This window comes from Phascolarctos cinereus, unplaced genomic scaffold (genome assembly GCF_003287225.1).
Source record: "Phascolarctos cinereus isolate Bilbo 61053 unplaced genomic scaffold, phaCin_HiC Scaffold_726;HRSCAF=1367, whole genome shotgun sequence".
Taxonomy (NCBI): Eukaryota; Metazoa; Chordata; class Mammalia; order Diprotodontia; family Phascolarctidae; genus Phascolarctos; species Phascolarctos cinereus.
The window spans coordinates 313,288,387-313,305,090 of record NW_027556098.1 but is presented as its reverse complement, the minus strand read 5'-3'; the positions used below and the strand labels follow the sequence as shown (position 1 = coordinate 313,305,090).

At 38.7% G+C, this 16,704-nt stretch overlaps 1 protein-coding gene across 2 annotated transcripts in view; it reads left to right on the top strand.

The window, feature by feature from the left end:
• The window catches only part of FCHSD2 (FCH and double SH3 domains 2), a 356,033-nt gene that overhangs the window by 64,792 nt on the left and 274,537 nt on the right, over nt 1–16,704 (top strand). For both annotated transcript variants that reach the window (XM_020989616.2, XM_078156892.1), the window contains exon 3: nt 7,285–7,330. In XM_020989616.2, coding sequence (XP_020845275.1) covers nt 7,285–7,330 — 46 coding nt within the window. The remainder of the gene's footprint in view (nt 1–7,284; nt 7,331–16,704) is intronic.

The following is a 16,704-nucleotide window of genomic DNA, read 5'->3' as shown; positions in this document are numbered from 1 at the left end:
CAATTACAGAAGTGTACCCAATCTAATCATTGTGGTTCTACTGTTATTGCTGTTGAAAATAAATCACTGTAATGGGGCAGTGGATAGAACACTGGCCCTGGACTCAGGAGGACCTGAGTTCAAATCTGGCCTCAGACACAAAACATTCACTAGCTGTGTGACCCTGGGCAAATCACTTAATCCCATTGCCTAGCCCCCCCCCCGAAAAAAAAACCCCAATCAAAACCGAAAATAAACCACTGTAAACATGGTGATAGATTTGTTTTATCTTTATTCTGTTTGTTGGCCTCCTCTAGTTTCATTTATGAATACGACAGTCTGGTTTAGCCGAATCTGATGTTAAATTTTCTGCAGGCTCATTTTGTCCTCCTTTCAAACTCTTTTCAGAGGTGATATTGCTCAGTTTTCTGTCTTCTTTCCTTCGTGTTTTGTAAAACAAAACTAGTGCAGCCCTTTCCATGGTTACGGCTTTCCATTTACCAAGGGGAGTAAGTGTTGGTTGACACTTTCAGTCTTTTGGTTGTGGCAGTTGTGTTGCATTGGTTTAACTTCTTTAGGAAATGTCTGTAATAGAGTCAGTTTTTCTACTGTTCTCTCTCTCTCTCTCTCTCTCTCTCTCTCTCTCTCTCTCTCTCTCTCACTCTCATAGGAGCACTGGAATTGGATCTGGGAAGAACTTTAAGAGGCTATTTAATTGTGCAGGCGAGGCATCTCAGGTCCGGAAAGGTTAAATGATTTACCTGTCTTGCTTTAAACAGGTCAGCTTGGAGCTCCTGAAATTGAACACTGAAAACATCAAAAAACTGAAAAACACTGAACAGGCTTCTCATCTTTATTTTTTTTTTCTAGGTTTTAAAGAAATTTTTGTTCAAATCTATTTGTTCATGACTATAATGTGGTTGATTCTGAAATGACCGCTAAATCTGTTAGTGCAGGGGAAAGTAAAGTGAATTTGGAGTCACAGGACTTGGGTTTGAATTTTGGTTTGCCTGTATTAATTTGAACAGGTCCTTTTATCTTTCTCTGGTCTTCAGTTACAAAATGATTGATTATATGGTCTCTTGAGTTATGTGCTAGGTCTAAGTATAATCCTGTAAATAACACTTTTAAAAGAAAATAGAGTTACTTTTTTATACACTGGTAGAGCTATCTATCCTACATAGGGAAGGCATCTTGCTTTTTGGTCAGGCAGGCAACTGAAGTTGAATTGGTACTCTGTAATATTGACTGAACAAAGAAATTCTTTTCAAAATATGAGATTCAGACCATTAGAACATTTTTTTATTAGAACATTTTTTAAAATATAAATTTATTTATTTGTAGTTTTCAACATTCATTTCCACAAGTTTTTGAGTTTCAAATTTTCACCCCATCTCACCCTCCCCCCACCCCAAGATGGCATGCATTCTGAATATCCCTTCCCCTAGTCTGTCCTCTTTTCTTTCTCTCTCCCCTTCTATTTTCCTGTAGGGCAGGATAGACTTCTGTATCCCGTTTCCTGTATTTCTTATTTCCTGATAGCATGTGAAAACTTTTTTTTTAAACATATGTTTTTAAAACTTTAGGTTTCAAATTTTCTTTCTTCCTCCTTCCCCACCCACTCTCATTGAAAAGGCAAGCACCTCAACATAGGTTGTACATGTGCAGTTATGCAAAACACTTCCATAGTAGACATGCTGTGAAAAACTGACTCTATTTCCCTTAATCCTATTCTGCCCTCCCATTTATTCTATTCTTTCTTTTGACCCTGTTCCTCCTCAGAAGTATTTATTTCCTTCTGATTACCCACTTTTCCAGTCTGCCCTCCTCTCTATCATCCCCTTGCTCTCTTGTCCCCTTCTCCTCCTGTTTTCTTGTAGGGCAAGGCAAACTTCCATACCCAATTGAATGTGTATGTTATTCCCTCCTTAAGCCAAGTCCTGTGAGAATAAGATTTACCCATTCCCTCTCACCTTTCCCTGCTTCCCCTCCATTGTAAGAGACTTTTCCTTTCTGTTTTTTCTTTGTGAGATAATTTACCCCATTCTACCTTTCCCTTTCTTCTTCTCCGAGTATAATCCTCCCTCATCCCTCAATTTTATTCTCCAGATATGACCCCTTAATCTTCAGCTCACCCTGTGCCTTCTATCTGTCTGTCTGTCTGTCTGTCTATCTATCTGTCTATCTATCTGTCTGTCTGTCTGTCTGTCTGTCTGTCTATCTATATACATACATATAATTTTTTCCCTTCAACTACCCTAATACTGACAAAGGTCTCATGAGTTATAAATATCATCTTTCCATGCAGGAATGTAAACAGTTCAGTCTTAATAAGTCTCTTATGATTTCTCTTTCCTGTTTACCTCTTCATGTTCAACTTGAGTCCTGTATTTGAAAGTCAAATTTTATAGCTCTGGTCTTTTCATCAGGAATACTTGAAAGTCCTCTATTTCACTGAATGACCATTTTTCCCCCTGAAGGATTATACTCAGTTTTGCTGGGTAGGTGATTCTTGGTTGTAATCCTATCTCCTTTGCCCTCAGGAATATTATATTCCATGCCCTGCGGTCCTTTAATGTAGAAGCTGCTAAATCTTGTGTTATCCTGATTGTGTTTCCACAGTACTTGAACTGTTTCCTTCTGGCAGCTTGTAATATTTTCTCCTTGACCTGGGAACTCTGGAATTTGGCTACAATATTCCTAGGAGTTTTCCTTTGGGCATCTCTTTCAGGAGGAGATCTGTGGATTCTTTCAATTTCTATTTTGCCCTCTGGTTCTACTATATCAGGGTAGTTTTCCTTGATAATTTCTTGAAAGATGATGTCTAGGCTCTTTTTTTGATCATGGCTTTCAGATAGTTGCAGCGGCCTGCGCACCCACGCTGAGGCCTGTGTGCCCACGCTGCGCTGGGCTGTGCTCCCAGCCCGTCTCAATACACCTTTCTGATCAATCATCCAGGTTGTCTTGGGCTGGAAATTTGTTTCACTCTGTCTTTTTGTGGGTTCTGCTGCTTCAGAATTTGTTTAGAGCCATTTTTTATGAGTATTTGGAGGGGTTTGGGGGAGAGCTTAAGCAAGTCACTGCTTTCACTCTGCCATCTTGGCTCTGCCCCTCTAGAACATTTTTCAAAGTATATAATACATCCTTTTCTTTTTAAAGGCTCCACTTGATTTTCCCTCAGTTGTCTTCCTAGATTCATCCTGTATGTTAAAAGCTAACGTAAAAATACAAAAGTTTAAGAATTGGGTACTATGTCATTTCTGGCAACATGATTAATTTTCTTCCCCTAGAAAAAGGGAGGACTAAGAAGAGACCTGTATGTTTCATGGCAGTTGTAAATGCTGTATCTCCTGTTTAGATTGTCTACCATTCATATTTTCAAAATATTAAAAAAACAAAATGAAACCTAAGTTCTTTTTTCTTGGAGACTATTAAAACATCACCATTTGAGAATGACTTGATGCCAAGTTAAAAAGGATAAGGTCAGACATTTAGAGATAAAAAGAAACTCAGAGAAAATCTAGTTCAAAGTTCCCATTTTATACATGAGAAAATGGAGGCTAAGAGCTTAAGTAACTTGCCTGTAGTCACTCAGGTGGTTAGAGGTACTGATGGATGTATATATAGGGGGTGTGTGTGTGTGTGTGTGTGTATCTATATCTACGTCTGTATAGGTATATATAGGTAATTGGTCCATCCTACTGCATAGAGATGGCTTCTGTCTACTTTATTTTTCCATGTGTGAGTAAGCTCTTTCAGTGATTTATGGATCTCATTGAGGGTACTCTGCAGTGGTCTAACACTTGATACAATCAGAAAAATGTTATCCACAAACAGGAATATCTGAAGCATCTTACCTTCTGTAGGGAATCCTTCTTGTGCTGGACACCCTCCATGATGGTAGCAAACACCCTTGACAAGGCTGTTTTATTCCTCAGATATTAATAACTAGAGTTTCCTGAAACAAAATTATCTCTGTTGTTAACATTTTTGAAGGGATCTTGACATATACATGAAAGGCACCCTGTTGGAAGAGAGCCTTTAAGCTGATATTTTGCTGTGTTGAATCAATTGCTTAAAAAAAAATGTCACCCAACAAGCCTAAGGGAAGCTTAGGTGTAAACCTTTTAGTGAGTTCTGTGATTGTAAAGATGTGCTCTCCAACATACCAGACTTTTGGAAAGGCCACCTAGATCTCTGCAAAATGAAGGAGTTGTACTTGATGATCTCTGTGATTCCTTACAGCTCTCAGTCTATGGGCTTATAATCCTAGAATCATGCAGGGTGCTACCAGGTGTTTAAAAAAAGTATCAGCTAATGTATGTTAGTTTTGCATCCTGGTACACACTAAATGTCTTTTCCCTACACATTTGTTTTGAAGTTGGTGAAATAGTATTAGTTGAGAATCTGTGCAACTTTTTTCATCCCAACTCTAACTTGGGGAGGGAGGAATCATGCAGAAAGGGAAAAGGAACAATGCAGTTTCTTTGAATTATAATAAATCTTAATTCGATGTCTCATTGTGTCTTGGAAGGGACCTAAGGTTCTTAAAGGCTTTGCTGGATAAGTGCAAACTTTAGCAGATTCTACTTGATGCAGAGGCTACCAGGACAGATGCAGACTGACAGTCAATTGAGAAGTATATATGTGTCTACTCTGTGTCAGGCACTATGCTAAAGGCTGGGAATACAAAGAAATGGAAAAACTCTGCCACTGAGGAGCTCACATTCTAATAAGGGAGACAACATGTAAATAACTGTGCACATAGAAAATATATACTGTACAGTATAAACTTAAGGTATTCTCAGAGAGAAGTCACTAGCAATGGGAAGGGGAATGGGATGTGGGATGGACCAACCAGGAAAGGCCTCTTGCAGAAGATGACATTTGAACTGAGTGTTAAAGGAGGCCAGCGAAACTAGGAGGCTGGGGTGAGAAGGGAGAACATTCAAGCATGAGAGACAGTCGGTAAAAATGGGAAATGGAGTATCCTGTTTGAGAAACAGTAATTAGGCCAGTGGGCCGAATTGTATAGGAGGTAGAGGGGAGTAAAGTGTAAGATGATGGGAAAGACAGAAATGGGCCAGGTTATAAAGGACTTGAAATGTCCAGCAGGATTTTACATCTGATCCTAGGAGTAATAGGTATCTCTTAGAATTTATTATGAGTGAGGGGGTGTTGACGTGATCAGAACTGTACTTTAGGAAAATCACTTTGGTAGCTGAGTGAAGAATGGATTGGAGTGGGAAAAGACTTGAGGCAGGGAGACCCACCAGAAGGCTTTTATAATCATGTGGTTGTGAGATAATGAGGGCCTATACCAGGATGTGGCTAAATAGAGAGAAGGCATGACAGTAGAAGCAAGACTCTGCAAGACAGACATTGGTTAGTTGAGGTGAGTTAAGTGAGGAGTCAATTGAGGATGAAACTGAGATTGCAAGCCTGCTTGACTGGGGGTAATGCCCTTAACAGTAACAGGAAAGCTGGGAAGAGGATGAAAAGATAACGAGTTCTGCTTTGTACATGTTGAGGTTGAGATGCTTATATGACATCCATTTTGAGCTGTCCAAGAGGCGTTTGGTGATGTGGGACTGGAGAGAGCTCAGGCAAGAGACTAGGTCTGGATATCTGGGAATCAGCAAAGAAGTAATACTTACACCCTTGGAAGCTAGTGAGGTCAAAAAGCAAGCTAAGCTGGCTGGCTGGCTAGATAGATAGATGGATAATTGATTATGTGCTTACTGTGTATCAGGCACAGTGTTAAGCACTAGGATACAAATATAAGCAAGTAAAATACTCCTTGTTCTCCAGGAGCTCACAGTCTAATGGATGAAGACAACCCACAAAGAGGAGTTAACAAATGGGCATTGCAGGTGGGAGGTGGCCTCCGTGGAGGTGCTAATCTGCACACAATAGTGTGTAGCCAGGAAATTCTAGGCAAGATAAGGTAAAACTTTGCTGTTTAGAGCTGAGGGATACAAGGGTAGAATGGTGGGTTGGGGCAAATTAGGACTACAGCCAGAGTACAGGCACTACGCCCACCCCCCACTCCATCATCTGTGAATCAGACTAAATACATTATAGTGAGGGTTGGGTACTAGGTCATGATTTAATTATTATTAGTTTTTGGTAATACTAACTATAGATTGTCTACTAAAGTGTGGAAAGGTTGTGATTTGTGTTGGTAGAGAGGATACATGGATGAAATCATGAATCTTTTTGAAATACGAAAGTGTATGATGACTGCTGTTTGAAATGGTTATAACAACTTGTTTTCATAATCTTGTTCAGAGAAGTCTGAGAAAATCTTTTTGCTCAACTTGAGTATAATGAAGAAATTTGCTGCATAAGAAATTTAACTATAGATAAGTCACCTTACAATATCCCTAAGTAGTCACGAGTCTTGTAAGTTTTCTCTGTAGTTTTACTCATTATTTCTAGTAAAGTGTTAGAAACAGATGTTCCATTTTAGCAGAATTCGGAACATTTTTTGTGCCATGGACCCCTTTGGTAGTCAGTCTGGTAAAGTCTGTGGACCCCTTCTCAGAGTAATGGTTTTAAATAATTAAAGCAAATTGCCAGTGAAGGGTTGGTGAAAATAACAATGTCATTTTTTTTTCCTGTTCAAATTCCTAGACTCCTTGAAATCTATCTTGGGGGTCCACACATCCCTTCTTTATAGTGTGTTTATATGTAAAGGGCCTATAAGATTTCAGTGAGTTCTAAATACTGTTTTCCAGTGGCAGAATAAAGATTTGTCAATATTGGTAAAGCCAAATGAAAGTGAAAAGTAAGAAATTTTGGTTGTTCCTTGGTTTGTCTACAACCAGGGGTGGGGAAACAAGACAGATCCTTTCACTAAGGAGGTTTGTTCTGTGAAGTTTGGATTCAGTCAAAAGGCTGCACTTGAGGACCTAGAGAGCCACATGTGGCCTCAAGGCTGCAGGTTTCACACCCCTGCACTATCCTTTTCCTATTTGGGGAGAAAAATAAACCTCACCTGACAACTCAATATTCACTTTGACATGTGAATATCTATTTTGGGATGGAGTCATAGTTACTTAATGATATTACCTTTTGAGTTGAGTCAGTCTGGTAAATCATTAGAGTGGAGGAGATAGCTTCAGTATTGATATATGTTGATTATTGAGAAACTTATTTATAATAAGATGGTGAAATTCTTTTCTATAATTTTCCCTTTACTCCTTGGTGAGTTACAGGGAATGTTTGAAAGTTGTTTTTTTTTCCTCTCTGAGTTTATTTATTTACTGTGATTTTTTGTAATAAATGTTTGTTCTTTTTTAGGACATTCAGTCAGAAGAAGGCTGCAATTGAGAGAGAATATGCACAGGTAAGCTCTGGGGCAAGATTCCTCAGCAGGCTCATTTAAGGCATTTAAAAATGGCTGCCTGAGGAAATCTGAGTTGCCAGAGGCTGCCCATTATACCTTTGTCCCATGTTTTGAGGGCTATTCCCCATCCCTTGGAAGGCCATCTGGCCCCCTTTCTACCTTCTGTTTATGAGGATTCTTATGAGGAATTGAATATTTCCTTACCAGAAAGTTAGTTACCCCATGCTATGGGAAAAGCCTTCGTTTATTGTTACGTTCTGTGATTATAATTCTGTGACTAATAGCTCTTCCTGTTGTTGCCAGTAATTTCTATGAATGCTAGAATCCTTGGCTTCCAGAAGCTCCATTCTTTTGATATTGGTCTTCCTGCATAAGAGGAATTGGTTTAAATATATTATATTCTGTAATGTTTATTGGGTTTCTAGATCTGTTAGTAGAACTTATAACTACACCTTAGGAGGTGAGTGAGGGATGTTTCTGATAGAATTGCAAGGATTTTCTTTCTTTAAAATTATAGCCTTAATCAGGCCTAAATAGTTAAGTGCTATCTATGCCAGCTGATGAAATTATGTTGTAGGTGTATAGGAGTTAATAAGTATACGTCCTAGCAAGGGAATAGCTTGTTGGAGTTTGGAAGCTTCAGATTTGTCTATCTGGACATTACTTTTCTATGTAGAAGTGTTAAATTTTAAAATCTCCAGCTTAAGCTTGTTTAGACACATTGATTATTTAATTACACCCAATCATAAATAACCCATTTAGTGACTCGAGACTCATTTGATTTCCCAGCTTTTTGTGACAATACACCTATTTGGCAACATTTTACGGAAAATAGAAGGGGAGGCGTGTGTATATGTGTTTATATTTATAGACTGTCATCATGACTTTAAAATTTAAGCTTTTTGCTGCTGCCCCAAACAAACACTCATTAAAGGAGTTAGAAGTTTTAACATGGAAAGCAAAAACAAGATTGGGACTTAATAGTCTTCAAGTGTAAGGTAACATACTATATGGAAAGAGAAGAGCAACTGATTGCTTTTTATTAGGGGCAGATTAGGAAAATAGGAATAAATTTGTAGTGTTAAGGATTCTGTTTAAATGTCAGAGACTTCGGACAATATAAATTTTATGAGATACAAGAAATAAAGAAATGATCATATATATAAAAGAGGAGAAGAAAGTTGGATAGCATTCACATTGGAACCCCAGTATTAGTCCTAATTATCATAGACTCATAGATTTTAGATCTGGAAAGGGACTTTAGAGATCAGCTAGTTCAGTCCCCTTACAGATGAGCCAGCTGAGGTAGTGAGGCCCAGAAAGGTTAAATGACTTCAAAGGTCACATTAGTTAGTAGTAAGTGATAAGAGTTGCAATTTGAAATGCCTCTGAACACAACCCTTTTTACTACACCATGTTGCTTTGTAGTATCTCTGCAAACAGCTGGTACCCCAACACATCTGGAAGTGACTCATTCTATTCTCTTTTGCTATCATTATTCTCTCTTTTTAGATGGAACCCCAAACCTTAAAAGAATTAAAATACAGGAGAGGGAGGAATAGTGATCATCACATTTAAAGACAGGACATCTAAGGAGAAAGTGTGTCAACAGAAGGAACAACCCATCTCTTATCTGAAAGAAGAAAAGATTAATGCTATTTTAGCTTTAATTTAATTTGGTGTTTGAGTTAAGATGGAGGTTCAGATCAAGATAGAGCTATCTAGGTTCTCAGCCATTTCGTCCCTAGATCGAGAGGTGGAAAGGACCTCAGAGGGGATCAGTAAACTATGTACTAAAAACTGTGCAGAGATTTTTTTTTATCCTTGAATAAGTAACAAGAGATCAGAATTCCTGACATCTAACTGTCTGCATTGCAGGGGTGAGCGACCTACAGTCTTGAGGCCACATATGGCCCTCTAGGTCCTTGGGTGCGGCCATTTACCTGAGTCCAAGTTTTATAGAACAAATCCTTTTATTAAGGGGATTTGTTCTGTGAAGTTTAGATTCAGGTCAAAGGGCAACGCCTGAGGACCTAGAGGGTCACATGTGTCCTCGAGGTCACAAGTTCCCTATCCCTGGTCTACAATATAGCCTCTTAACTTGAAAATGAAGTGAGGAAGGAGGAGCTCCAAAATAGTTGTCACAGTGTTTTACCATTACTTAGCTTCCCTTGGTCCTCAGGAGAGATCCTTAAGTCCTTAGTCAGAGCCTTATTTTTTTCCTTAGCACACAGTTCTAACAGCCTTGGTTATCTGGGTTTATAACCCAAGGCAGAAAGTGTAAGTAGACATGTGTTATATAATATGTTGCAGATGAGGAAAATCGCAATTGTCCATTAAGATGAAGGCATATGCTAAGATGTCTGAACTCAAAATCATCATTTTGGCATGGAGGCAACCCATCACAAGCTCTGCCAGAAGAGCACCAAATTTGGGAGGTCCTGCTAAGATGCTAAGTCTTCAGGGGAGGGCATGGTGGACTTAGGTGGTGGCATGAATAGTCATAGAAGGGCTCAGCTCCCATGCATGTACTCCAGCCAAAGAGTTAAAAAAGAGCACTAGACTGAATAATGATTAAGAAATCCCAAAACAAAGTAAATTAAGTCCTGTCTAGCCTAGGACTGTGCAAAAGGACAACAAAAGATACTAGACAAGGGAGAAAGAACACAAATAAGTCAGCAATGTGTCAGTATGGACTAGAGATGCCCTGGGAGAATCTGAAGCCTGCAGCAAGGACTCTGGACCCAGGAAAACTGTATTCCCCAGATGAGAAACTGCAGGGTGATGGAAAGCCATAGCCCTCTGGCAGCAGTAACTGAAGGACACAGGGCTAGAAACTGTCAGTCTTCCAACTGGGATTGCCCCTCTATTGCCAGAAGGTTTCAGCACTCAAAACCTTGAGGGACCAGGGGTCCTGAAACCTGCTGTTTCTCTGAATACAGAAATACTGGGGGAAGCAGAAGCCAGCAGCATGGTGTAATGGATAGAAAATGGGGGGAGGGGCAGGAATATCTAGGCTCAGATACCAGCCCAGACTTTAACTAGATGTGTGACCCTGGGCAAATCACCACACCACTCTGCTCTGGTTTCTCATCCATAAAAAATGTGAAGTTTGGACTCAGTGGCCTCTAAGATGTCTCTAAGGTCCCTCCCATCTTTAAGTCTAGATGTTATGATCCTCTTTGAAAATGAAAGACAAGCAACAGCAACATCTCTAAGTCTGTGATCATACTATGAGCCTATGAAAATGAGGTCAAGATCAAACAAGGCTCTACCAGCCCATCCAAACGCACAGTTGGCCCAGAGACAAAAGTACCAAATCGTAAACTAAGGCTAGAACTATGAAAAAACAAGATGCCAAATATGAAGAAATAGCATGGATCTAGAGATACCCAAGAGACAAACTGAGATGAAGAGAACAACTCCAAAATAATTACAAACCCAACTTTAAGAAAAAATTAGCTTGGTCACAAGCATGACAAAAAGTATTTATAATTATAATTCTGTAGTAATTATAATTATATAGTAATTATAAGTGAAATAAGTTCTGGCAGAAAGAACTGGAAGGAGAATAAATAACTTACAAAAGAAAGTAGAAACTCTTACCCAAATAATGGACTCTCTGAAAATTAGAATAAACCAAATAGAAATCAGTGATTCTACAAAACAAGAAAAAATTACATTAAAATCAAAAGATGGAAAAAAATTAGAAGAGACTTTCAAAAACAGCTCACCCAAAAAATTTGTCAAGGAGAGATTAAAAATCATCAGACTCGCCTTGGAGTCAGGAGGACCTGAGTTCAAATGTGGCCTCAGACACATGACACTCATTAGCTGTGTCACTCCAGGCAAGTCACTTAACCACAAATGCCTCACCCCCCCCCAAAAGAATCATCAGACTCCCTGATAACTATGACCCCCCCCAAAAATGCCTACATAACATATTTCAAGGAATCATAAATGAAAACTGTCCAGAACCCGAGGGCTAAGTGAAAAAAGAAAGAATCTACTGGTCACTTCTTGAATTCTTTATAACTCTAGCATTTAGCCCAATGCCCGACACATAATAAATGCTTATTGACTTGATTAAAATGAAGGCTCTCAGGAATATCATAGCCAAAATCTAGAGATTCCCAGTGAAAGAACATATTGCAGGCAGTCAAAAAGAAGGGTTCAAATACCCAAGAACTCCAGTCAAGATCACAGCAGACTTGCCAGCTAATCTTGTAAAGGACAAGAAAATTTGGGATATGGTATTACAGAAGGAAAATGATAAAGTTTATTACCAAGAGTAATTTACCCTGCAAACCTGAATATAGTCTGGGGAAGAATACTGGGGAAAAATGTAAGGTTAGTAGAATATTGAACTTTCACATATTTTCAATGAAAGACCAAAGTTTAGTGGAAACTTTGAAATGCAGAGGGAGGAATTAAGAGAAACTTGAAAAGGTAAATCAGTTTGAGCCATTGGAAAGTACTATACAATCATAATGTGCTTATATTCTAATAGAGAGAGGAGAAACAGATATCCCTTCAGAACCCTGATGTCTTCAAGGGTCACATAGGGCATTAAATTAGATAATCAGAGGGCCGAGGGGTGAGCTGGTTCTAATAGGAGTTATATTCTAAAAGTCTGTGTTCTCATTTTCTACGATAAATGCTATGATGTAAATGTTATAGTAAGAACTGATGTTCTAAATAGGAATACTTGGGGGGAGGAATTAAAGTGTTTAATCAAAAATGAAAAGGTTGGAAAGAAGCCTAGCCAAAATACCCCATTAATCTGAGGAAGGAGAAAATAGGGACAAATTGACAATAAGTGATCATGATTACCAGCTCCAATATCATACTCACGTTGTTCCATGTATATCAGTGGTCATCTCTTGGACTAGATGATCTCAAAGATCCTTTCTACTTCTAAATCCAATAATCTTTCCTAGTCTTTCAGCAGAAGCAGCTGAAATTTTCTTACAGAGCTCTTTTTCACATCCTGTAGGACAACAAATTCCCTTAGAGCCCAACTTCTAGAAACCCTGATCTAGTCTAATCCCCTAATTTCTTAGTTGTAGGAACTGAAGCCCAGAAAACTAAAGTGTCTCATGCCAGGCAGTGGTGAGAGCAGATCTGCTAAGCTGATCAATTATTCTTTCCACTAGACCACACTGCCTTCCTTCATGGGGCCATCTTTACAATACTTGAATAACATTTCTACCACTTCTACTATTTTCAAGACTACAGAGCTGTACAGAGAGGTTTCCATGAAGGAGAATGATTGGGAATGTGTCTCCTCATTCTCTGCATACTGATTTTTTACGTTTTCAACTGTTATTTTTATTGACATCTTTATTGCATATTTTCTTAGTCAAACCTGTTCTTTTATTGTTGGGGGCAAAAAAGCAACCTGCTCCTCCTGTTCCTGTTTTCTTGGCTTACTGTGTAGTCAGAGAGTCTTTCTATTTCTGCTCTAGTTGGGAGAAGTCAAGCCTCTGGATGAGGTTGAGTGACTTTAGCTATTTGAGGGACCTTATTGATAGTCCTTTCTCCTTGTCTTCTCATTCCATGTAGTTCTTCCCTGCCTTTCCTTGCAATCTCTTTAGAGGAGCTATCCAATAGGCTGGCATCCTCCCTGTCATTCTGCTTATTAACTCAAGATACCAGTTCATCCTTGAGTGACTTTAGTCAGGTAATGTGACTGGAATACATGAAGGCTACATGATGAATATCATATTTATTACTATTTTACATTACACCCCCCCCGCCCGCCCCCTCCCTTTCTGGATGACATATATATTACATTACTTCACCTGACTAGCCTTGTGAAGGAGCAAGTCCTATCTGTTATTCCAGCATTTCACATCCTCTCCCCTTTCTGTTGGGCAACTATCAATAGCACCTTCATTTTAAAAACAAATTTGTTTTAAGCAGCTTTTACTTGTGCTAATAAAACTTAGTTTTGTCTGTCTTTTAACATATAATTCTCCCACAAGCTAAATCCCCCTTTCATACAGCATTTCAACATTTGCAAAAAACATCCAGCTTTTGAAAGATTTGGCTTTTCATTTTTAAACACCTAATTTGCCAACCCTACTCCCCCCCAGTCATTTTTAAAGCTATATACTTATTTCACTTAAGCATCTGTATATTACTTATTCAGTCAACTAATGTGAATTTAACAGGAATTGAAATTGGCTTTGTAACTACCTTGGTAAAGGGAATTCCCAGGTAAGGAGGCTCCTTTTGCCAATGTTAGAGTTTTCTCTGCAACTTAAGAGTTTTAGAGAGTTGTCTTGAGAACTGAGATAGAGTGCTGGGACTTGGAGTCAGGAAAACCTGAGTTCAAATCCAGCCTCAGACACCTATTAGCTATGTAACCCTGGGCAAGTCACTTACCCTCTGTTTGCTTCAGTTTCCTTACCTATAAAATAGGTATATCTCCCATGGTGAGGATCAAATGGTAAGTGCTATATAAATGTTTGTTATTATTATTATACTTACCCAGGGTCACAAAGCCAGTATGTATAATAGACAAGACTTGGACCCAGGTCTTCCTAGCAGGCTCTGTCCACTACACCATGCCATGCTGCCTCTTTGTGAAATTAGTAATTAGTAATTAAATACAAAATACAATGTAGAATGCTGATTATAGAAGTGTCTTGCGCTACACAATCCTAGATGCTCCCCACCTTCACACCCCCCCCCAAAAGGGAAGGAGATATCAAAGAGGATTTGTACAGGAAGGCTTCACATGGTCTTTTGTGAATATTCAAGGATAAAAACGTAAACTATGTTCAATAGAACATTCCTGAATTAACCCCTCAGATATTATTAGGTGACAGTTTTCAAGCAGAAATATTCTCCTAAAGAAATATTGAGACAAATGCACTGTTGGAATTGTGAATTGGTTTGATAACTATTCTAGAGAGCAGTTTTGAACTCTTCCCAAAGGGCTATAAAACTGTGCATACCCTTTGACCCAGCAATACTGCTACTAGGTCTGTATCCCAAAGAGATCATCAAAAAGGGAAAAGGACCTATTTATACAAAAATATTTATAGCAGCTCTTTTTGTGGTGGCAAAGGATTAGAAATTGAGAGGATATCCATCAATTGGGGAGTAGCTGAGGAAGTTGTCATATATGATTATGTATGTCATGTCTCCTTTCCCCGTTGGATTGTAGGTTTCTTGAGGATACAGACTAATGCTTCATCTTTGTATTACCAGGGTTGAGCACATGCCATAGGCGCACAGCTAATATTTTTAAAATATTTGTTGAATTGAATTGGAGTATTGGGTGTCAGGTGCCAGGATTAAATGATGTCTTCATTGTCTGTGCTCTCTCTTCTGAGTATATTCTGTCCTTAGAAACCCTATAATCACCCAATTTGTGCAGAGTTAAAAATTCATTTTTTTATGGAGGTCTTGGTTTATAGTGTAATGTGCCAATCAGTTGACTGGAGAGTGTGAGGAGTTAATTGGGAGAGTGAGAGAAAGCAGCTGGATGATAAGAGATGGTTGGTCAAATGTAGAAATGCCAAGCAAAGGATTGGCTTTATGATGACAGTGGAAAAAATAGTGACTCCAACTCATTCAGTGCAAAATTTTTAAGAATGATAAGAACGTTATGCCCTTTTCAGGGAATACTGAAGTAAAGGAAGATGCAACCTGGCAAAGAATTATTTATACTGCATGAGAATGTGAAGTGCTGACCTTTCCAGGTTGCCTCTGTATTATTTTATTATTTATTTATTCAAAAACTTTTTTAGCTATTTTACGACCACTATCATTCACAAGTCATATTAGTTATGATAGAGAAGTGCAGCAAATTTATCAATATGACTGATTTGTAAAAAGAAAATGTTTTGGTTTTGTTTTTTAGCATTAGTGCTGGATTTGAGTTCAGCGTTGCTGCTATCTGTGGTTACATAATCTCCTTAGTCCCAAATTTTATCATCAATAAAATGAGGAGATAGGATTAGTTGTTCTTTTTCAACACTGATTTTAAATCACTTAATGGCTCTGAGCCTTGATTTCCTCTGTTATAAAATGAATAAATTGGATGCTATGATCTCTAAGCTAATAATCCCACAATGCTGAGTTGATTATGAAGCCTATTTTACAAAATATCCAAGGGTATCTCACATTCTTTCATTCAAAGAAAATAAATATATCTTTTTAAAAAAAGAAAGAAGGGCTTATAACAGTAGAATGAACAGCTGTTGGGATAAAAATCAATGTTAGCTGCTGACTCAGCAGGTAGTTAACCACTGCGTCAGTAAAATCATTTGGGGTGCTCAAATAGAAATTGCTACAAGCAAGTCCTGGCTAGCAATTCATTCCCTGAAGCCTTGGCAGAATGTGGCCAGTGAAAGAAGGATACAAAAGGTTACTGTGGCTGTTGAAAGAGCAGGAAAAGACTGTAGACTAAGGGCGGCTCCCTGCCTCCCAACAAGCACAGAGGGAGCAGACGTGGGCCCACTGGCAAATAGCCTGTGGTATTACACCACTTGTGATATTATGCCAGTGCAGAGAAGTGATTTGTCTGCTATTTTTATTCCTGAAGGAAATCACTTTATGAATAAATTAGGCATGCTACACCAGTGAATTCCTTACTCCCCTTATTTTATTCTAGAATTAAAAATTTTAGCTTGGCTCTTGTTTTATTGCCTTTAGAGACTGTTGTTTTCTTGGTGAATTCTGTTGGGACAGGGAGCTTTAAAAATGGTACTTCGTGGGGCAGCTAGGTGGCACAGTGCATAGAGCAGTGGTCCTGGAGGACCTGAGTTCAAATGTAGCCTGGGGTGTTTACCAGCTGTGTAATCCTGGCAAGTTACTTAACCCCAGTTGCCTCAAAAAAAAAAACCCCAAAAAACCCACCATTACTTCGTTTAGATTATTGCTGTCAGGTCTTGATTATTGGAATACATTGCAAGCATGCATTCATGTAAAAAAATACAAAATAGTATGTAATCTAACTAGAGCTATTTTCCTTGCCAATCTGAATCCTACTGACAAAGATTCCTAGTGAGACAAAGAAATGAAAAATTGTCTTGGGGGAAGAGGTCCAGAAAGGAAGAGTAGTTCTGACACTCGAACTCTGAATAGCCCCTTTTGGGTTCTTATTATCCAGCTTTGGGTAATAATGACATGTCTGGGAAGACTTCTCTGATACTGTCATGGATGTGTAATCCAGTTGATGTAGGTATTCCTGAATGAATGAAACTTATCTTTGTCTGTCATTCCTCTTGGACTCTTGTCCTCCTGTAGATTCACCACTGGGGGCCTTTACAATATTTGGGTGAGAGAGAGGACTTCTTTGCTTTCTGTTTATTATGGCTGTGATATTAGTGGAGCCCACAGACCCTCCATCAGTTTAT